This window comes from Scyliorhinus torazame, chromosome X, assembly GCF_047496885.1.
Source record: "Scyliorhinus torazame isolate Kashiwa2021f chromosome X, sScyTor2.1, whole genome shotgun sequence".
In the NCBI taxonomy this organism is placed as follows: Eukaryota; Metazoa; Chordata; class Chondrichthyes; order Carcharhiniformes; family Scyliorhinidae; genus Scyliorhinus; species Scyliorhinus torazame.
This window is the reverse complement of record NC_092738.1, coordinates 28935241-28958463: the sequence shown is the minus strand read 5'-3', so window position 1 is coordinate 28958463 and position 23223 is coordinate 28935241. Positions and strand designations below refer to the sequence as shown.

The following is a 23223-nucleotide window of genomic DNA, read 5'->3' as shown; positions in this document are numbered from 1 at the left end:
TATTATCTCTGGACTTCCGGTGGCGGCTATGAAGGAGCAGGTCGCACATTTGGTGGCTCCCGCTCGGGTCAGACCTTTGGACCTTTCCCCCCGATTTTGTGTCGGACGTGATTTGGTAAATTGATGGTGGAGGCAATTGTGGAGTGGATTCCTACATCAGTGCATGGAGAGGCGGACCAGGAGTGCTCGCAAAGGAAGAAATAGGCGAACAGAGACGGCTTGGTCTGAGGCTGTAGCGGGAGAAAGCATGGCGGAGGACCGGGGTCCTGGCTCGATGACCCAGCGGTCGACGGAGCAACTGCGGAGCAGTTTATTCAGGAGGGCTTTGCCAAGCAGAAACAGGAATACTTGGACCCGATTAAGGAATCGATTGCGCGGCTGGAACTTAGACTGGATGCTCAAGACCGGGCGATCCAGAAAGTAGAGAAGGTGCTGGCTGAGCAGGAGGAACATCAAACTGCGGCGGAGTTGGAGTTGGGGATGCTGAGAGACCAGCAGGAAAGGCTCCTGGAGAAGGTGGGGGACCTAGAGAACAGGTCCTGCCCGCAGAACTTGAGAATCGTTGGTCTCCCGGAGGGGTCCGAAGGAGCGGACGCAGGGGCGTACATAGCGGGCATGTTCGAGAAGTTACTGGGGGATGGGACGTTCTCCCGACCCGGAGGTGGACAGGGCTCACAGAGCGCTCGCGAGAAGCCGCGAGTGGGGGACCCCACGAGGGCAATGGTGGTAAGATTCCACAGGGACTTGGACAAGGAGTGTATTTTACGGTGGACCAGGCAGACACGGAGTTGTAAATGGGAGAACAGTATCCTGAGGATCTATCGGGATCTGAGTGCGGAGGTGGCCAGGAGAAGAGCGGGGTTTAACCAGATAAAGTCAACCCTTTTCAAGAAAAAGGTGAAGTTTGGACTGCTGTATCCGGCCTGTCTCTGGGTCACGCATGAGGAGCATCATTTTTATTTAGTCGCCCGAGGAAGCGATGGACTTCGTTAGAAGGAAAGGACTGGTGGGGGACTGAGGTGTTTGAACCTTGCTGCAGCGCTCACGTTAAAAAAGTTTCTTGTTTTTCGGATGTTATCTGTAATGCCTTCTGTATTGACTTGGGGCTTGTTGCAGAGCTGAGTCAGTTAAAATTTACATTTGCACTGATGGGGGATGGAGGTGTGATTGTTAGATGTTGGATCTTCTTTTTGATCTTTTCTTTGTTTTGTCAGTGGGAAGCTGGCAGGGCTGCCGGTGGTACTAGTGAACGTCTATGCGCCAAATTGGGATGATGTGGAGTTCATAAATAGGATGTCGGGGAAGATCCCGGACCTGGATTTGCATAAGTTGGTCATGGGGGGGGGGGGCGTCTTTAACACAGTCATCGACTCTGGGCTAGACCGGTCGAGCTCAAGGACAGGCAGGGTGCCAGCATTGGCAAAGGAGCTAAAGGGGTTTATGGAACAAATGGGAGGGGGGGGGGGAAGAGGGGTGGACCCCTGGAGATTCGGGCGGCCGAGAGTGAAGGAGTTCTCCTTCTACTCACATGTGCATAAAGTGTACTCCCGGATTGATTTCTTTATTTTGAACAGGGCTCTGCTGACGGGGGTAGTGGACATGGGGAATTCGGCGATCACAATCTCGGATCATGCCCTGCACTGTGTTGACCTACAGGTCAGCAAGGAGAGTAGCCAGTGTCCGCACTGGAGGCTGGACGTGGGACTTTTAGCTGACGAAGAGGTATGTGGGCGGCTGAGGAAATGTATTCAGAACTATCTGGAAGTAACGACACGGGTGAAGTTTTGGCGGCAGTGGTCTGGGAGGCATTGAAGGTGGTGGTTAGACGGGAGCTGATCTCGGTACGGACCCATAGGGAGAAGGTAGACAGAGCAGAGATGGACCGACTGATAAAGGAGATACTGCAGGTCGACCGGATGTATGGCGGAGACCCCAGAGGCAGGGCTTCTAAAGGAGCGACGGAGGCTACAGGCGGAGTTTGGCTTGTTAACTACAGGGAAAGCGGTGGAGCAGCTGAGGAAAGCGATGGGGGCGATTTATGAATATGGAGAGCAGGCCAGCAGAATGTTTGCACAGCAGCTTAGAAAGAGGGATGTAGCCAGGGAGATCGGGAAAGTAAAGGACGGATATGGGAACCTGGTCGGAGATTCAGCAGGGGTTAATAAGGCATTCAGGGAGTTTTACAGCAGGTTGCATGAGTCGGAACCCCCAGCTGGGCCGGAGGGGATGAGGCACTTTTTAGGGGGGCTGAAGTCCTGAAGGTGGACTGGGGGGGGGGGGGGGGGGGTTGGTAGAAGGGCTGGGGGCCCTGATCGGGTTGGAGAAAATAGCAGAGAGCCATGCAGTCGGGTAAAGCCCCGGGGCCGGATGGGTACCCCGTGGAGTTTTATAAAACGTTCTCTGGGCTAGTGGGGTCATTGTTGATGAGGACATTCAATGAGGCAAGGGAGAGCGGGGTGCTTCCCCCGACGATGTCACAGGCCACGATCTCATTAATCCTGAAGTGGGACAAGGACTCGGAGCTATGGGGGTCCTATAGGTCGATATCCCTACTAAATGTAGACGCCACATTGTTGGTCAAAATCTTGTCCTCTAGGATTGAAGACTGCGTTCCGGACGTGATTGGGGAGGACAAAACGGAATTTGTTATGGGTAAGCAGTTGCCGGCCAACGTAAGAAGTTTGTTAAATGTGATTATGATGCTCCCAGAAGGTAGGGGCGTGGAGGTAGTGGTTGCAATGGACGTAGAGAAGGCATTTGATCGGGTGGAATGGGAATATCTGTGGGAGGTACTGGGGCGGTTTGGATTTGGCCGATGCTTCACTGACTGGGTCAGGCTGCTGTATCAGGCTCTTGTTGCAAGCGCACGGACGAACAGGTCAACATCGGACTATTTCAGGCTGCATCGGGGGACGAGACAGGGATGCCCCCTCTCCCCACTGCTGTTCGCGTTGGCCATAGAGCCACTGGCAATTCTGCTGAGAGCCTCAAGGGGCTGGTCCGGGAGGGGAGTGGAACACAGAGTCTCGCTATACGCAGACGACCTGCTCCTATATGTTTCGGACCCACTAGAAGGGGTGGAAGAAATTCTGAGGATTCTGGGGGAATTTGGCCGGTTTTCAGGTTATAAACTGAATATGGGGAAAAGTGAGATGTTTGCGATCCAGGCAAGGGCACAGGAGAGGCGACTGGGGGAGCTGCCGTTTAGGGTGGTAGGGGGAAGCTATCGATACCTAGGCATTCAGGTGGCGCGGGAATGGGAATGGCTACACAAGTTAAATTTGGCCCGATTAGTAGACCAAATGAAGGACGATTTCCGAAGGAGGGACGCGCTCCCATTGTCACTGGCTGGGAGGGTGCAGACAGTGGAAATGACGGTCCTCCCGAGATTCCTGTGTGTGTGTCAGTGTCTCCCCATCTTTATTCCACGGATCTTCTTCAAACGGGTCAATAAGGTGATCACTGGCTTTGTATGGGTGGGTAATACCCCGCGAGTAAAAAAGGGGATGCTGGAGCGGAGCCGGGGGAGGGCGGGCTGGCACTTCCGAACTTTAGTAATTATTACTGGGCGGCAAATATAGCCATGATTAGGAAGTGGGTGGTGGGGGGAGGGTCGGTGTGGGAGCATGTGGAGGCGGCATCATGCAAGGGCACTAGTTTGGGGGCATTGCTAATGGCGCCTCTGCCGGCACGGTACTCCACCTGTTATGGGCCAGGGTTTAGAGAACCCCAAAGTGTAGCATGGAGTTCACCTGACCCACAACTTTTACTAGATTGTGGTATGGGGAGCACACGGCCCACTCTACAGGTGTGGTACAGCAGAAATGGAAAAGTATTTTTTGAAGCAAAACAATGTTTATTCTATGAACTCAAGTTAACCATTTTGAAACATACAGTGAACATCTTAGCAACCATTAATTAAATTACAACCCCCAAAGAATACAACACTAAGTAAACCTTCATAACTTCCCAAACAACATCCAGAAGACAAAAGACCCTTTCAACACAGAGATCAGGTTTAAATTCTCTAATGAGAGCAGTTATCCCTTTGAAATCACCCAAATGAACACACTTTAGCTTGTAGAGAGATCCATGCACATCTGCTGCCTTTCACTGCAGCTCTTCTCTCTGAAAACAAAACCAAAACCTCACTCCATAGCAGCCTGCTCAAAAACGAAAGTAAAGCAGACAGACAGCCCAGCTCCACCCACTCTCTGACATCACTGCAGTAATAAACACCCATTTCTTAAAGGTACACCCACTACAGTTATTCTATAAAAAACACCCATTTCTTAAAGGTACTCTCACATGATACACCAGGCCCGTGGTGGTGGCGGCCCTGAGAGTCTGGGGGCAATGGAGGAGACATGTGGGAGCGGAGGGACCATCGGTCTGGTCTCCAATCTGTAATAATCACCGGTTTGCCCCGGGAAGGCTGGATGGAGGGTTCCGGAGATGGCAGAGAGCAGGGATTGAGAGGGTGGGGGATATGTTTATGGAGGGGAGCTTTTCTAGCCTGAGGGAGCTGGAGGAGAAATTTGGATTGACGAGAAGAAATGAGTTTAGGTACCTGCAGACGCGGGACTTCCTACGCAGGCATGTCTCAACCTTCCCGCTCCTACCGCCAAGGGGGATACAGGACAGGGTAGTTTCCAAAATGTGGGTGGGAGAAGGGAGGGTTTCTGACACTTACAAGGAGCTTATGGGATCAGAGGAGACACAGACCAAGGAGTTGAAACGCAAGTGGGAAGAGGAGTTAGGAGGAGAGATAGAGGATGGTCTATGGGCGGACGAGTTGAGTAGAGTCAACGAGTCCACATCATGTGCCAGGCTCAGCCTGATACAGTTCAAGGTCGTTCACCGGGCTCACATGGTAGTGATGAGCAGGTTCTTTGGTGTAGAAGATAGATGCGCAAGGTGTGCGGGAGGACCAGTGATCCATGTCCATGTGTTCTGGGCATGTCCGAAGCTTAGGGGATTTTGACAGGGGTTTGCGGACGTCATGTCCACGGTGTTAAAGACAAGGGTGGCACCGAGTCCAGAGGTGGCGATTTTCGGGGTGTCGGAAGACCCGGGAATCCAGGAGGAGAAAGAGGCAGACGTTCTGGCCTTTGCTTCCCTGGTAGCCCGGAGACGGATACTATTAGCTTGGAGGGACTCAAAGCCCCCGAAGTCGGAGACCTGGCTATCGGACATGGCTAGCTTTCTCTGTTTGGAGAAAATCAAGTTCGCCCTGAGAGGGTCACTGTTAGGGTTCGCCCGGAGGTGGTAACCGTTCGTCAACTTCTTTGGGGAAAATTAACTGTCAGCAGAAGGCCGGGCCGGGGGGGGCTTAGCTTAGTTTCGAGTAGGGGATAGCTAAAGGTGGGACCTGTAAGGGAGGAAGACGGCTTTTGCACTATGTTTATAGTTTCATGTACATTGTTTATTCTGTTTATTGTTATAAAACCATAAATACCTCAATAAAATGTTTATTAAAAAAAAGAACTATTATCTCTGTGTAATCTGAACAAGTCACCATTTGAAAAATTGATTTAACCCACATTTCTTCACTGAATCTGAATTTGTTTGGGAATGGCGAATGGAATTCAAATTCATTCATATTTTTAAATATCTCAATTAATTCAACACGAATTGGATTTCAATTGGTTTAATTAGGATCTGGAAACCACTTTGGAATTCTTCCTTTTTAACTGGAACAAAATACAGCAGATATCCATAAATTCACTTGCTGCATAAATATTAACACTCATCTTTATGTAACTTGTATTAAAACCATAAGACACACACTGGTTTACTACTGTTAAACTGATTTAAGTCGCTGTTTAAACACCGCAAGTAATTTCCAAGGAAATGTTCAATATTTATCCCATAAACTTTATGTATAAGTCAGAGTAAATTGCCCAATTATCCTGTCTTATTACCATTTAAATGGCTACATAAAGTTTTAATTTACGATGATATACTTTGCTAAGTAGCAATTTACACTTGGGGAACTGCATTCACATTTTTTGCTAGTAACAGCTGGTCTGATGCCAGACTTTGGCAAAGCACGTTGAGAAGCTGACGGGCACTTGACACTCAGACATGCAAGGCTGTCAATCAATACCAATCAACAAGAAAACCTGTACTTTTCCTTTTTAATCTCCCTCTTCTTCTGGAAGGTGAAAGGCCATTTTAGATTACAGTTCCACATGCACCCTCCTTCCTCCTGTATCTTTCTCAAGCGGAGTTTTTTCTTCTGTGAGCATAGACAATGAACATCAACAGGCTTTTTAGTCATAGTGAGAATTATAGTTAAGCTCAAATCTGTCCTTATCCAAGATGGAAGATCCATCACCAGCTTTCCAATATATCCCCATTATCTCCCTGCTGTGTGGCAAAACATTCCTGGGTTGTAAACCTGGCAGCTGTGCCAGAATGGGTCCATCAGTATCCGGGTGCACTGATCCTGCTAATCAACAAACATCCTAATATCAAGACTCTACTGCTCAGGTTGACAACCATCCTGATGGAAGTTACTACGCCCCCATTCACTCAGCAGATTGGCCACCATTGATACATATGAGTTTCACAAGAGCTTGAGGAGCAGGAACTCCAGGTTTATTGCATCAGAGCTGCTTGATCTGCCTCATAGCCCTGTAAAGGATGAATGGAACTTCACTGCAACTAGGTCTTTTCCCTTTTCCAGAAGGGACGGGGGAGTGGTTCTGCTGGACTTACAAGGCCATGGGAAATGTGGGGCGCGATTCTCTGACCGCGGGACAGAGTGTCCGCACCGTCGTGAATGCCGTCGCGTTTCACGACGGCGTGAAACGGGCGCGAGCACTAGTGATTCTGGCCCCAACAGGGGGCTGGAGCGGTTCACGCTGCTCCAGCCTCACTTCCTGGTGCGCACTGGGGGCGGCAGCAACCCGCGCATGCGCGGTGGCTGTACGGAATGCTCCGGCCCCGACGCAACATGCCGCGGGGTTCTGGGGCCAGACGCACAACAAAGTAGGCCCGGGGGGGGGGGGAAGAGGCCGGCCCGCCGATCAGTGGGCCCCGATCACGGGCCCGACCCCATTGGAGGCCCCCCCCCGGGGACGGAGCCCCCCCTCCCCCCCCCACAGGCCGGCCCCCGACCCTTTGCGCAGAGTTCCCGCGGGCAGCGACCAGGTGTGGACGGCGCCGGCGGGACTCTGTTTTCTCCGTGCGGTCACTCGGCCCATCTGGGCCAGAGAATCGGCGGGCCGGCCTCGTACAGCGGCCCACAACCGGCACCGCGCCAAACGCGCCGGTGCAAATGGCGCCGATTCTCCGCACCTCGGAGAATCACGCGCCGGCATCGGGGCGGCGTGGTGCGGTTGCGGCGATTCTCTATCCCGGTGCGGGTCTGGGAGAATCACGCCAGTAAACCTTTGGACACGGGATGTCCTGGTAGCTTTGAGTGTGCATCAATTTTCTGCATTAAAAAAAATCATATCAATATTTATCACATTAATAAATATGGAATTGTGGCTAATATGGGGAAAGGCAGGGGAATGGCACTAAATCATGATGCTTGTCTGGAGAACTGGTGCAGACATAATGGGCCAAATGGCCTTCTTTTGTGCCATCACAATTCTGGGATTGAATAGCATCATGCTTTCGAGTGCCACTGTGGTGTGTACACTATTGGGTGGTGGGATATGGGCTCAAATCCACAATTACCCACACACATTGAGTTCCTGATCTTCGATAGGCTGTCAAGAAGAGATGCCAGGTTGAGCCGGGAGGTATTCTTTAAAGGAAGACAGAACATTAACGAGTGTTATAACCCAACAGGAGGCCCAGGGATCTGCAGCCTCAGAGTCCCTGTGGCCTTACCCGAGTACAATTTACCCAGATGAGGGGGCGAGGCAGGGCTACCCCCCCCCCCCCCCCCAACCTTTTCCTAGGACTGCTGGGACATAAATACACCGGCTCAGGTGTGGGCTGGGCGCGGGAGACCCCTGAGACTTTACAGCGAGTAAACTATCACTAGCTGTCTGTGCATGCTTGTTAGTGAGAGAGGCAGATGGATGCAGACGCATGCATGCACAAACACACACACGTACAGGAAATTAAGCTACATTTATTAGGCTGAAGCAGAGATCAGCAGTCATTGGTACATAGATCAACATCAATGCTCTTTCATTGTAGTTGCAGAGTACATAGGAATCTTTCCAAGTGTCAATGCACAAATGTACCTTTTCTAAAGCAATAGCATTGGTGGATGTATGCTGCGAAACCCCTGGATTACAGAGTTACAATGCAGAAGTAAAAAGGACAAAGGTAGACTGCAGTATGAGTCAGCAGGTGTACGACTCAGTCAGGAGATTGCACAGCTAACATCAGGTGATAGGAGAGGATAGATTCAAGGCCAGAGCCAGCAGATGAAGAAAGACAGAGCAATGAGTTAATGGGGATTTACTGGAAACATGGCAAAGGACAGAGTGGAGCAAAGAACAACTATGTGCATAATTGAAGCTGACCATATTAGTCATAAATGAGGAATATTGAGGTCATAATTTGATTATACCAATACTTCTTTAATTGGGCATTGCCGTCCTCAGCTCTTTTACTGAGGATGAGACAGACACCAACCACTTTTTCCAAGGTCAAGTGGATTAAAATATTTATTTTTCAATCATGGGAGAAAGGGGAATAGTAACTTCTATATGTATGCCGCATTAAGTTCACACTCAAGCCATTTATCATACTATATCCAACTTTTATATTTGTTCTCAAAGGAGTCATGTTTTGTATATTTTGTACTATCTTCTTAGTATTTTTTTAAAGGATATAGTATTAGTATTTTTATTTTTAAGAACAGGAAATTAGAATGCTCTCCCTTTAACTTCGAGATTTGGATTCAATGCAAACAACAAAGAACCAATGAAATCTCATTTGGACAGGGATTTAATGGTCCAGTAGATCAGAACATTGTCCTTGATTCTTTTTTCACCCAAATCTCTTATTGTCTCTGATGGGACACTAGGTCATTGACCAAGAGAAAGGTTCAAATCAATCCTAGATTATAAGGTTCTCTCTGTATAGAAGGAAAACACTGGTGGAACTATAGGTTCAGATCACTAACAATTAACTATCAACATATTACCCTTTTACAGTTGTTACTTGGTTTTAAATACAGCCAGCAGCAGGGAATGAGAGCTTTCTTGAATGGTGGGGGCTGCCAGAATACTGTGCTTTATGATTTTTACATTGGGCTGGTAAACTGTTGTTCCACCTCAGAGACCAGTTTTGAATCCAGCCCAATTGATCTCTGTCTCCTGGCTATAAGGTCCTTAACTAAAAGGAGTTTGGTTCATGCCTTAGACTTCAGAATTCTACAGCAAAATAGAACTCAGTGGACGTAATTCTCACAGCGTACATTTAACTGTCATAAATTTAGACATGTTCACTTAAATTTGGTTATACTCCATACTAGTGGGGCAGCACGGTGCCGTAGTGGTTAGCACTGCGGCCTCACGGCGCCGAGGTCCCGGGTTTGATCCCGGCTCTGGGTCACTGTCCGTGTGGAGTTTGCACATTCTCCCCGTGTCTGCATGGGTCTCACCCTCACAACCCAAAGATGTGCAGGGTCGGTGGATTGGCCACGCTAAATTGCCCCTTAATTGGGAAGAAAAAGCTTTGGGCACTTTAAGTTAAACAAAATACTCCATACTAGTGTATTGAATCCAGGACAGTTCTAGTACTTTGCTATTTGCACCAGAAACTTGGCTCGATTTTTGCTTCTCCATCCCTTTCACCGTGAAGGCACAAGCTGATGATGCAAACTCACCATATGGTGAATAACAAGCAGGAGCCCAAGATTTACCTTTCTGGGGCCCCCACATGGTTGAGCATCTGCTGGGCATCAGTAGGCAGGTTTTTATCCCAAAAATGTATTTCTATTCCAAGGAATATTTACTAAAATAACAAGCTTTGAACAAAACAAATATTTTATTGTCCCTGGCCTACAAGTCAATTGATCACACCTGTCCTGGCTGACTACAAGAAAGCCTAACTATACAACAGAACTTATAGATCAGGAGCTAATTGAGACGACAGCATGCTTATGCGCAGAATGGTCACTCTTCAATGCACAAGCAAATTTCTCCTCAATCAGCTCTTGTCCACACATGTGAAGTTAGCCTCTCTTGGAGTCACCTAGGACAAACACATCAATCAATTCATGAAAGACAATTGCATTTTATTATATAGAGAATATGTCACAGACAGCAGTGAGGTATAATAAATACCTGCACAAGTAAGGCTGATGGGATAGCTTGCAAGTAACAAAGTCATAAATGAGTTATTGTTGATGTATTGAGATCATATTCATCATCCCCCCCTCCCTGCTAGTTGTGGTCTATCTAGTTGTTTTAATCATTCCACATGTTTGAAATATAATTTCTAAAGATGTTTTTCATTTTAAGATAATTGTGGACATGTGACAAATATCTCACAGGCCACATGTTGCACTATCATTTAAAATCTTACATTAGATATTTTTTCAGTGTCTGTGTCAAATGGAGAAGGTTAAGGAGGAGGAAAGCTCAGTTCCTGGGGGAACTGGAATTATTTACTTGGAAACCCTCTACAGTGCTGCAACATTGGCAGGTGTGGCAACTTTACGTTGCCGCAAATTTTCACAATGCAGTTAATTTATTAAAGTAGAATCATACAAACCAGAAGGAAACTATTCATCCAATTTCACCTGTGTCAGCTCTTTCAAAGATCTATCCAATCAGTCCAACTCCCAGAAATAACAGTTTAATTTTATAAATGTCTTTAACTCAACTAAAAGCCGTATATGCAACATATTTCAACATTTGCACTTATTTGCAAACTGCAGAGAAAGTACCAATAAAGATGGTCATCATATCCATTCATGAAATTAACGTAAAGGGCAAGTATGACATGCTACATAATCCTAGATGTTAAAAAGGGAGACCTCAATACTTACTGGTGTCTCTCAAATTATCACTTTGTAGATTGCCAATACCCAGCAATTGTGAAGCGTAAAATAAGTCAACAAAGACCCTTCCTGTGACTTCATGAATGGAGGAAATCAAATTTTCTTCAATTAATATATATTCCATATAGAACCCATCCAGGCTGTTCTTCTGCAGATCATACTCAATCTACTGTACCTTGGATTGAGGAAACATGCGACAAAGTTTCTCCCTCCCTCATTATAAAAGTAATTTGATTCAAGTTCCAGAATTATATTACATGAGACATTTCATACCAGTTGCCTTCCTTTATGTAACATTTAATTGGACCCATCAGCTCAGGAATCACCACATTTCACATAAAATGTAATCAACCCCATTTGTACCTATTGTCAATCCCATTCCTAAATGCATACTCATTCAGCTCTTCTCAAACGGTATAAACCAGCGCCGTCATAACTAGCCAGAAGCAAATTACTGCGGATGCTGGAATCTGAAACCAAAAGAGAAAATGCTGGAAAATCTCAGCAGGTCTGGCAGCATCTGTAGGTAGAGAAAAAAGCCGTCGTTATTGAGTTGGCAATTCTTCAGTAGCTTTAGGGCTGTGCAGGCCGAGCTTATTTGAAGGATTTATTTTTTCCGCCAGCTGCTGAATAGTGTCAGATCTCATATCCAGGAATATTACTTTTAGCTTTTGCTGTTCTTATATTTAATTGGGTAACTAGTAGTAGGTACTGATACCTTGAACATTTTAAGTGGGCACTGGAGTTATTTTTGAAGTTTATTTAACGTTCTTGTAAAAATCTTGGGCGGGATTCTCCATTTTGCCGGCAGCCCGGGGGTTTCACGACGGCGTGGGGCTGCCCCACAACGGGAAACCCCATTGACCGGCCAGCGTCACGGAGCATCCCGCCGGTGGGGTGAACCTGAAATGTGGCGCGGCGGGGCGGAGCATACAGCCCCTTATTTTTGAAATGGGGAAAATTGTTCGATGTATTGCTCTCGTACCCTCTTTCCACAATATAAATGTTTCAGCATTTAAGAATCAAGGAACAGCTGAAGCTGCATTCCCTTCTAGCAACATATTTAAAAATGATTTTGTGGGATGTAGACGTCGTTGGCTCGGCCAACATTTGTTGCCCATTTCTAATTGTCCTTGAGAAAGGTAACATTCTGGGGCTGGTTTAGCACACTGGGCTAAAGCGCTGGCTTTTAAAGCAGACCAAGGCAGGCCAGCAGCACGGTTCAATTCCCGTACCAGCCTCCCCGAACAGGCGCCAGAATGTGGCGACTAGGGGCTTTTCACAGTAACATCATTGAAGCCTACTTGTGACAATAAGCGATTTTCATTTCATTTCATTTCATTGTTCAATACGCAGTACATACAGGTTTTAAGCCAATACAACGTAGGAGTGTTTGGTGTCAAAAATAGCAATCACAAGTTTGGGTCCACAGGCGTTTAGCACATCATCTTTCACCTGTGTGGTGGGTTCAACGCCAGCCATGAGAGATGTATTGAAATGCTCCTCTTCATAACATGCCTATACGAAATGAGGTTGGATAGTCACGACCCTGTTCCTTGTAGACATGGTTGCACAGTGCAAATGGAGTACTAATTGCCATCAAATTGACAATCTTACTGCAGAGGTCATAAAGGTGGCTGTGGTGGGAAGTGGAAACATTACACTGGTGTACTAGAGGCTGCTCATCTCAGATTGGGGTTAATGCACAGAGCTGAGCAAGAGTACAGGAAGGGTACTCTTCCAGCCAGTTTATACCTAACCTGAGAATCCTTGATGCTGGCTGTCTGAAGTGGAAAATTGTTCCATTATCAATCATCGATAATCTAATGAACAGCAAGAATTACCACAAAAGGATGGGGGAAAAGAAAAGCAGGTCCTCACTTTGCCTTGATTTATATTTTAAATTTAAAGTGATGTTGGTTTTATAGGGGCAGCACATAACCAATCAGGTGGAACAAAGTAAAGCAGGACTTCAGAGCAGATGTGGGCAGCGAAACTATCATACGCTGTGAATTCATGATTCACGAAAACAAGGAAAAAAGGGGAAGCGTAAGAAAGCAAAGTTCAATTGTTGACTGTGAAAGCATAATTAAGTACAGCACAGATTGAAGGCCACACGAAGAAACAAGCAAGGAGTGCAAAGTGCTTTACAGAGACACTTCAGTTTGTTTTTAAGAAACAATATTTCTATTAAAATAATGCAAAACACAGTGATCACAGTAAAATGGGGAAAGCACAGTTAAGACCATAAGACATCAGAGCAGAAGTAGGCAATTCGGCCCATCGAGCCTGCTCCACCATTCAATGAGATCATGACTGATCAGATATAATCTTCAACTCCACTTTCCCGCCTTATCCCCATAACCCTTAATTCCCTCACTGATTAAATATCTGTCTCTCTCAGCCTTGACCAGACTTTTAAAAAATAAATTTAGAGTGTCCAATTCATTTTTTCCAATTAAGGGGCAATGTAGCGTGGCCAATCCACCTACCCTGCACATCTTTGGGTTGTGGGGGTGAAACCCACGCAGACACGGGGAGAATGTGCAAACTCCACACGGACAGTGACCCGGGGCCGGGATTGATCCTGGGACCTCGGCGCCGTGAGGCAGCAGTGCTAACCCACTGCGCCACCATGCTGCCCTCGCCTTGAACATACTTAACAACCCAGCCTCTGCAACTCTTTGCGGTAAAGAATTCCACAGATTCACTACCCTCTGAGAGAAGAAATTCCTCCTCATCTCTGTCTGAAATGGGTGACTTTTTACTCTGAGATTCTGCCCTCTAGTCCATGACTCTCCCACAAGAGGAAACATCCTCTCAGCATTTACCCTGTCAAGCCCCCTGAGAATCCGATATGTCTCAATAAGGTCGCCTCTCATTCTACTAAACTCCAATGAGTACAGGCCCACCCTACTCAACCTCTCCTCATACGAAAATCTCTCCATAGCCGAGATCTTCTCTGGACTGCCTCCAATGCCGGTATATCTTTCCTCAGTTAAGGGGACCAAACTGTTCATAGTATTCCAGGTGTAGCCTAACTAGTGCCTTGTATTGTTTTAGCAAGACTTCCCTATGTTTATACCCCATTCCCTTTGAAATAAAAGTCAGCATTCCATTTGCCTTACCAATAATCTGCTGAACTTGCATGCTAGTTTTTTGTGATTTATTGATGAAGACCCCCACGTCCCCCTGTGCTGCAGCTTTCTGCAGTCTTTCTCTATTTAAATAATATTCAGTTCCTTTATTCTTCCTACCAAAGTGCATAACTTCACATTTTCCCAAATTATATTTCATCTGCCAAGTTTTTATCCAATCACTTAACCTGCCTATATCCCACTGTAGAGTCTTTGTGTCATCCTCACTACTTTCCTCACCACCTGTTTTTGTGTCATCCGTAAACTTGGCAACAGTACAATTCAGCTTTGACAAAGATCATCTTGAGTCAAAACGTTTGCTTTTTGTTCTCCCTACAGATGCTGCCAGACCTGCTTAGTTTTTCCAGCATTTTCTCTTTGGCTTCTATCCATGCTGATATACTACCCCCAAAACCATGAACTCTTCTTATTAAGTAGCTTATTGTGCAGTACCTTATCAAACGCTCTTTGGAAATCCAAGTATATTACATCTACTGGTTCCCCTTTATCTACCCTGCTCGTTACCACCTCAAAGAATTCTAATAAATTCGTCAGGCATGATTTCTCCTTCATGAAGTCATGCTGACTCTGGTTGATTATATTATGCATTTCTAATTATTTGGTATTACATCCTTTATAATGGACTCTAACATTTTCCCAATGACAGAAGTTAAGCTAACTGGTCTATAGTTACCTGTTTTTGAATAAGGGAGTTACATTGGCAGTTTTACAATCCTCTGGGAATTTTCCAGAATTTAAGGATTCTTGGAAGATTACTACCAGTGTATCCACTATCTCTGGAACTACTTCCTTTAATACCCTAGGATATTATCCTCTTCCGAGAATCCTTCTTCCTCACTGGGATATATCTTTGTGGGAGTCATGAGCTATTTTCATAAATCTCTGCCAGTGCTGATCAACCATCTTTCCTGTTAAACTCCTTTCCCAGTCCACTCCAGCCAACTCTGCCCTAATTTCTTTATAATTACCCTTATTTAAATAGAGAACAGTTGCTTCTGACCCAAGTTACATTTCTAGAAAGAGCAGGGAAAGAAGAGATGAAAACCAACTGCTATCCAAACATATGAGAAATAATGCAGGGACCAGACTTTATGCAATCAAGTAGGCAATGTAATTAGGCACAGTTATTCCCATGTTGTCTCAAAAAGGATGTTGGGAAGAGCAACAACAAAGCAGTTTGATTCTCGATTTTATTTCTGCACTCATCTCTGCTCACAGCATTTTGCCTTCCTGTTACATTGAACAAAGACAGCAAATTGTTGAAATCTTTAAAAGTGAATGGGACAAATTTAAAAACAACTCGTTTGTGCATGTATTTAAAAAAATAATTTTAGGGTACCCAATTATTTTTTCTTCCAATGAAGGGGCAATTTAACGTGGCCAATCCACCTACCCTGAACATCTTTGGGTTGTGGGGGTGAGACCCACGCAGACACGGGGAGAATGTGCAAACTCCACACGGACAGTGACCCGGGGCCGGGATCAAACTCGGGTCCTCAGCGCCATAGTCCCAGTGCTAACCACTGCACCACCGTGCCGCCCTTGTGTGCGCATGTAATTACATTTAATTCAGACAGTTATTTCTTATGTAGAAAACAATGGGAATAAGATTCAGAACTTTTGATTCTCATGCAATTACTTGAGGGGTTGTTTAGAAAATATTTTATTGAAGCATTTGTAATTTTCACAGATTAACACATTAACATTTCTTAAACAACCGCGCGGGCCGACACACGCAAAACACCTAAAAAACAAAAAGCAGTACACAACGTCCCCTACTACCCCTGCCCTATCCCCTAATTATCCGAATACTAAGTTTCCTGTCCTTATCTAACATTGCCCTGCCTCCTGTTTTCCTCCTTCCCCCCCCTCCCCCCTCCCCTTACTGCTGAAGTTCAATTTTCCTTGAAGAAATCGATGATCGGCTGCCATCTCCGGGCGAACCCCTGAATTGATCCTCTCAAAGCGAACTTGATATCTTCCAGGCTGAGCAACCCTGCCATATCGCTGACCCACACTCCTGACTTTGGGGGCTCAGAGTCCCTCCATCCCAGCAAAATCCATCTCCGGGCCACCAGGGAGGAGAAGGCCAGGACATCGGCCTCCCTCTCCCCCTGGCCCCAGTATCTTCCAATACCCCAAATATTGTCAGTTCTGGACTCGGAGTTACCCTCCCTTCCAGGACTTCTGACATAACGTCCGCAAATCCCTGCCAGAATCTCCTCAATTTCGGACATGCCCAAAACATATGCACATGGTTAGTCGGGCTACCCCCACACCGCCCACATCTATCCTCCACCTTCTCAAAGAACCTGCTCATCCGGGCTACCGTCATGTGGGCCCTGTGGACCACCTTGAACTGGATCAAGCTAAGTCTAGCACACGACTAGGATGAATTGACTCTCTTCAAGGCTTTTTCCCACCGTTCAATTTCCAACTCTCCTCCCAGTTCCTCTTCCCATTCTCTCTTCACGTCCCTGATCGGGGCCCCCTCCCACTCCATCAACTCCTTGTATATCTCCGAAATCCTCCCCTCTCCAACCCCTGTTTTTGACATTACCTTATCCTGTAGTCCCCTCGGGGAGGCGAGGAAAGCTTGGAACCTGCCTCCGGACAAAGTCCCGCACCTGAACCTACCGAAACCCGCTCCCACCCGGCTGCTCAAACTCCTCCTCTAATGCCTCCAGGCTCGGGAAACCCTCCTGAATGAAGAGATCCCCAAATCTCTCAATCCCTGCCCACTGCCACCTCCTAAAGCCCCCATCCAGCCCCCCCGGAACAAAACGGTGGTTGTCACAGATCGGTGACCACACTCCAGTCCCATGTGCTGCCTCCATTGCCCCCACACCCTTAGGGCTGCCACCACCCCAGGCCTTGTGGAGTACCGAGCTGGCGAGAACAGCAGAGGCGCCATTAGTAAAGCCTCCAAACTCGTACCCTTGCAGGATGCTGCCTCCATCCGCTCCCAAACCGACCCTTCTGCAACTACCCACCTCCTGACTATCGATATGTTGGCAGCCCAGTAATAGTTAATAAAGCTCGGGAGGGCCAAGCCCCCCTCTACGCGACCCCGTTCCAGGAGTGCCTTCTTTACTCACGGGGTTTTACGCGGCCACACAAAACCCGATATTGCCGCGTTCATTTTCCTGAAAAAAGCCTTTGGGACAAAAATCGGGAGACATTGAAAAAAGAAAAGCAGTCTCAGAAGGACTATCATCTTCACCGTCTGAACCCTCCCCGCCAGCGTCAGCGGGAGCATGTCCCATCTGCGGAAGTCCCTTTTCCTTTTGATCGACAGCTTTGCCCAGATTTAACTTGTGAAGCTGCCCCCAATCCAGAGCCACTTGAATCCCCAGATATCTAAAACTCCTCTCAACCACTTTAAAAGGTAACTCCTTCAGTTTCCTTTCCTGCCCCCGCGCATGGAACACGAACATCTCGCTCTTTCCCATATTTAACTTATAGCCTGAAAATCGCCCGAATTCTCCGAGTACCTCCATGATTTCGGCTATCTCCACCGGGCTGGTTTAGCACACTGGGCTAAATCACTGGCTTTTAAAGCAGACCACGGCAGGCCAGCAGCACGGTTCGATTCCCGTACCAGCCTCCCCGAACAGGTGCCGGAATGTGGCGACTAGGGGCTTTTCACAGTAACTTCATTGAAGCCTACTCGTGACAATAAGCGATTTTGTCAAGTTCAAGGGGACATGGGTTTAAAGTGTGTGGGGAAAAGTTTAGAATAGATGTGCGCGGCGAGTTTTTTTACACAGAGCGTGGTAAATATATGGAACGCGCTGCCTGGGGAGGTGGTGGGAGCAGGTACGATAGCGGCATTGAAGGGACATCTAGACAAATATATCAATAGGGTGGGAATGGAAGAATACGGACTCCATAAGTGCAGACGGTTTTAGTTTAGGCAGGTACCATGGTCGGCGCAGGCTTGGAGGGCTGAAGGGCCTGTTCCTGTGCTGTATTGTTCTTTGTTCTTAAGTGAAATCCCCAAAGGGCTTATGTCAAGATAATCAAGTCACTTGGAGTTATTAAAGGAATGTCATCTTCATCACAAAATGTTTCACTACACTTTTCTCATTTTCTGCCAAACACCTGATTTGATGACCTAAACCATGTTACAATGCCAGTAGATGTTTTTGTGCAATATCACTGACAAAAATAACATTCTGTTCCTTTCCCCCCTGGGTGAATAAGATTTTATCCAAAGTGCACTGACTGTGAACTGAAGGTGAGAAAGGTGCCTCAGATGCTCACAAGGCTCTGTCTCCACGATAGTGTCAGGGGTACCACCCTTCACCCCCACTGCTCCAAGTCAAGTCAGTTAGTTGAATGCCAACACTCTAGCTCAGTAGCAATGGCTGCTCATAATGTTGCCTATTCTGCATATTTTCTCGTACGAATCAAGTGTAAATAATAACTATTTATGAAACAGAAAGCATCTATTTATTATTTAGCAAACATCTAATTTTTCCACATGTTTTTATGCTGTGACTACAGAGGGGAAAAGTATGTATAAAGTTTTTAGAAAGGTTTTGTTAAAAGACTGATCACTTTCTTTGTAGCACTGGAGAAATCCCACTGTGCAGGATGACAGCTTTCGATGTCGGCCTGAGTCTTATCAGTTTACTTGAGAGTCTGACGGGAATCCAAAGCTTTGTGAAATGTATTACCACAGAAGGTACAGAACATGTGAGGTTTAAACCCATTAATTTGCAGATACCTCAAGTTACAGATACTAACAGATCTCGGTGTACTTACTTAGGATTTCAATGTAACCAACAGTATTCCAGATCCTTAAAATCCATGCAGGCCAAAGCAGCAAATAACATATGTAAGAGCAATAGTACAGAGTTGCGTGGGTTTTGCGGACCAGACTGCCAGACCTCAGGAGTTGAATGTGACCCACAGGTTTGAACATTCCTGGGTCTCGACAGTTTACTGCAACTCACCAGTTATAGTCTAAAACGAATGAAACCCAAACAAAAAGCACAAAATCTTCAATCCATAAAGGTGACTGCCAATTGTAGTGCAGCTGACCAAGGTGGCAGCTTGGGGTTACCTTGGCAGTTTATGACAGTTGCCAGCCTACAAACTCAATGCAATCCTGCAGCAAGTGGCATGTCATCAGATCGACATTGGGGTAGCAAGATTTTCAAGATGGTTGAAATGTTAATACAATAGGATATTGTGGCTAATAAAACATTAAACTAAAAGTCCAGATATTTCTTCATGGTTTTTCATTGGAGGTGAGTAGCAAAGGACAGCAAACAGCATTGAGTTTTTCCAGACATGAAGCCCAACAGGAATGTATGCGACTTTGATAGGAATTGGCCATGGGTTTATGCAAGGTTTCTCAAGTGCATAAAAAACCTAAAATGCAGTTGGATTATAGAAGACAACTACAAAAAAGCTAAACACTTCTCTCCCTTTACACAGACTTGGTGCACACGTAACACTTTTAACACAGAATTACATTAAACACATTTTTGTTTGTCATTTCACAATAATTATTTAGAATATACATACATAAAATATATGCATAATAAATGCACACATTAAAAAGTATACATGATCCTGGGATTTATAGAAGCAAATACGTTCAGATAAATGTGTATAAATCACTGGTTAGACTTCAGTTGGAATATTATGTTCAATTTCAGGCACCTCACTTTAGGAAGGATGTCAAGGTCTTGGAGAGGGTGCAGAGGGGATGTTGAGTTGTAGAGCTTCACAGCATAGAAGGAGGCCCTTCAGCCCATCGTGTCTGTGCCAGCCATCAAGCACCTATCTATTCTAATCCCATTTCCCAGCACTTTGTCTGGAGCCTTGTGTGCTGTGGTGTTTCAAGTGCTTATCTAAATGCTTCTTAAATGTTGTGAGGGTTCCCGCTTCTCCCATCCTTTCAGGCAGCGAGTTCCAGACTCCCACCACCCTCTGGGTGAAAGTGTTTTTCCTCAAACCCCCTCTAAACCTCCTGCCCCTTACCTTAAATCTATACCCCTGGTTATTGACCCCCTCCACTAAGGGGAAAAGATTCTTCCTATCCTGGTATCTATGCCCTTTGTAGTTTTGTCCACCTTACTCAGGTCCCCCTCAGCCTTCTCTGCTCCAAGGAGAACAACCCCAGCCTAACCAGTCTCTCTTCACAGCTGAAACGCTCCAGCCCAGGCAACATCCTGATGAATCTCCTCTGCACCCTCTCTAGTGCGATCACATCTTTCCTATAATGTGGTGACCAGAACTGTACACAGCACTCCAGCTGTGGCCTAACCAGCATTGATACAGCTCCAACATAATCTCCCTGCTCTTACATTCTGTGCCTCAACTAATAAAGGCAAGTATCCCATATGCCTTCTGAACCACCTTATCTACCTGTCCTGCAGCCCTCAGGGATCTATGGAAATGCACCGCAAGGTTCCTCTGGTTCTCTGTACTTCCCAGGGTCCTACCATTCATTGTATATTCCCTTACCTTGTTAGTCCTCCCAGAATGCATTACCTCACACCTTTCAGGGTTAAATTCCAATTGCCACTGCACTGCCCATCTAACCAGCCCGTCGATATCATCCTGTAATCTAAGACTTACCTCCTTGCTATTTACCACATCGCATACCAAAAGTGAGGAAATCCAGTTATATGGGGAGACGAGAGAAGCTGGGTTGTTCTCCTCAGCAAAGGAGGTTTAGGGAAGATTTAATGGGTGTGATAGGGCAGGAAGGCGGGTAACCAAGGGACACAGACTTAAAACAGACAATTGACAAAAAAAGCCAGAGGAAATTTAAGGATAAAATTTAAGGATATTTTGTTTTGACTCCTTGAGGTATATTATCTGGAATGCATTGCCTGATTGCCTCAAAGTGGTGGAAGCAGGTGCAATAGTAACTTTCTAAAGGGAACTGGATGTATACTAAATGAGAAAATTCCAGGGCTACATGATGAAAGAGCAGGGTTGGGAGACAGAAGCTCTTTCCTAGATCTGCAACGGCAGGATGTGTCCACTAGCCTCCTGCTACTGTATGCTGCTAATGATACAACACTTATGCACACAACCATTTGGCCAGCACGGGCCTTACGTCTGTGGAGAATTGTCTGATGGTTGCAGGCTTCTTTTGTTATTGATCATCGCTCCGGATCATGGAAGGAGAGGCAATAAGCGGGGGCGAGGAGGGTGAAAAATACACAGACAGAATGTTGGAAATCCAGCATCTCCCCCGCCACCAGCAACAAGTGCCCCCGAAAATCAGTACACTTTGCTCTTCAGTAAACGAATAATCTCCCATGAATATGGAGTATGTCCGATCTCAAAGCTAGCCGTTCAATATTTCTGTTTTGCAGAGCTACGGAACTTTTTCCTTACAAAATTTTTGTCGACAAAATTATGATGAGGGGCATAGACAGGGTGTATAGTCAGAGACTTTTCCCCAGGGTAGAGGGATCAATTACTAGGAGGCATAGGTTTAAGGTGCAAGGGGCAAGGTTTAGAGGAGATGTACGAGGCAAGTTTTTTTACACAGAGGGTAGTGGGTGCTACCGGAGGAGGTGGTGGAAGCAGGGACGATAGTGACATTTAAGGGGCATCTTGACAAATACATGAATACGATGGGAATAGAGGGATACGCACCCCGGCAGTGTAGAAGATTTTAGTTTAGATGGGCAGCAGTTCAGACCAAGGCCAGCAGCGCGGGTTCAATTCCTGTACCAGCCTCCCCGAACAGGCGCCGGAATGTGGCGACTATGGGCTTTTCAGTAATTTCATTTGAAGCCTACTTGTGACAAGCAATTTTCATTTTGTTCAGCATGGTCGGCACAGGCTTGCAGGGCTTAAGGGCCTGTCCCTGCGCTGTACTTTGTTCTTTGCACAGAGTAAAGTTTACAAACTTTTCTTGCCGGGTACAGGACTTACCTGGCCGTTCTTGCACAGGTCTGCCCACATACTGGTGCCGTCCCCTCCTCTCATCAGCACATGGTAAGTAAAGAAGTAGATCCCGGGCACGGTGCAGGTGAATTTGCCCGTGGACGCCTCGTAGTGGTTGCCAACGTTGGTCACGACATCGTCAAACTTGAGGATCTCGTAGCCCTCGTGAGGTTTCTTGAGCCCGGCGTAGAAGGCGATCTTCGGGCTGTGGAGGGCGGTGCTGAACGCCCCTGTCCCGGAGCCCGGTGGCCCGGGGGCACCCGGTTTGCCCAGGTCGCCCCATTCGCCAGGGGGACCCCTGGGACCCGGGGGGCCAGGCTCTCCGGGGGGTCCCCGGGGTCCGGGTTTGCCCCGCCGCCCCGGGTCGCCCTTGCCCCCGTGCAGGAAGGGCGGCGGGGACATCAGGGCGAGGTCCTGAATGGCCTCGGCCGCCGTGGAGCTGGGCTTGGGGCTGTAGGGGTCACAGACCATTCTGCAGCTGCCCAGCATCTGGTAGTGGGCAGACGCCTTGGAGCTCTGCACCAGCAGAGGGATGGCGATGAGCAGCACCAGGACCATGGCCACCCCAACGGCAACTCCCACCACTCGCTTCCTGCGGCTGATCCTGGACGCAGCCAGCGTCAAAAAGTCGTCCTCACTTTTGGAAGTAATGGTGAGCGATTTCCCCGAGACCGCGGCGACAGAGAAACACAAAAGCTCTGTGTGGAGAGACACTTTGCGGAAGAGACTGAGGAATGGGGCTGCAGAAAGTTGCTTCCTTTCTCCTGCTGCCCTGTCACTGACTAAAGCAAGTGTGCTCCGAGAGGCTGCTGCAGCAGCTCTGACCAGGGGGAAAGGGGCGATTTGGTGGACAATCTGAGCGACCCCTGCCTTTCAGATGGTGGGAAATCACATCTTCCTGACGCCAGCCGCCCTGGGCTGCGATTGCTTCACACAAACAGCTCTGCGGGCTTTTTTTTCTCTCTCAAAACAAATCACCGGGTATTTAAAACAACCGAACATTAAAGTTGGCGCAACACTTCAACGTGATGTGGACCATTTGCAGTTGCCGTTTACACTAACGGAGCAATAACTCATATTTCACGTACTTGTAACTTTTAAAGGACTATTCATTGTGGCTGGCTGGAGGATTGCACTCATTCAAACACAGATCAC

The 23223-nt window shown here is 47.0% G+C and overlaps 1 protein-coding gene across 1 annotated transcript in view; it reads right to left on the bottom strand.

Annotated features, from left to right (window-relative positions):
- LOC140405458 (complement C1q-like protein 2) overlaps positions 1-22938 on the bottom strand; it is a 104193-nt gene extending 81255 nt beyond the window's left edge. The window contains exon 1 of the mRNA XM_072493908.1: positions 22057-22938. Coding sequence (XP_072350009.1) covers positions 22057-22626 — 570 coding nt within the window. The 5' untranslated portion in view covers positions 22627-22938. The remainder of the gene's footprint in view (positions 1-22056) is intronic.
- Between the last annotated feature and the right edge of the window lie 285 nt (positions 22939-23223).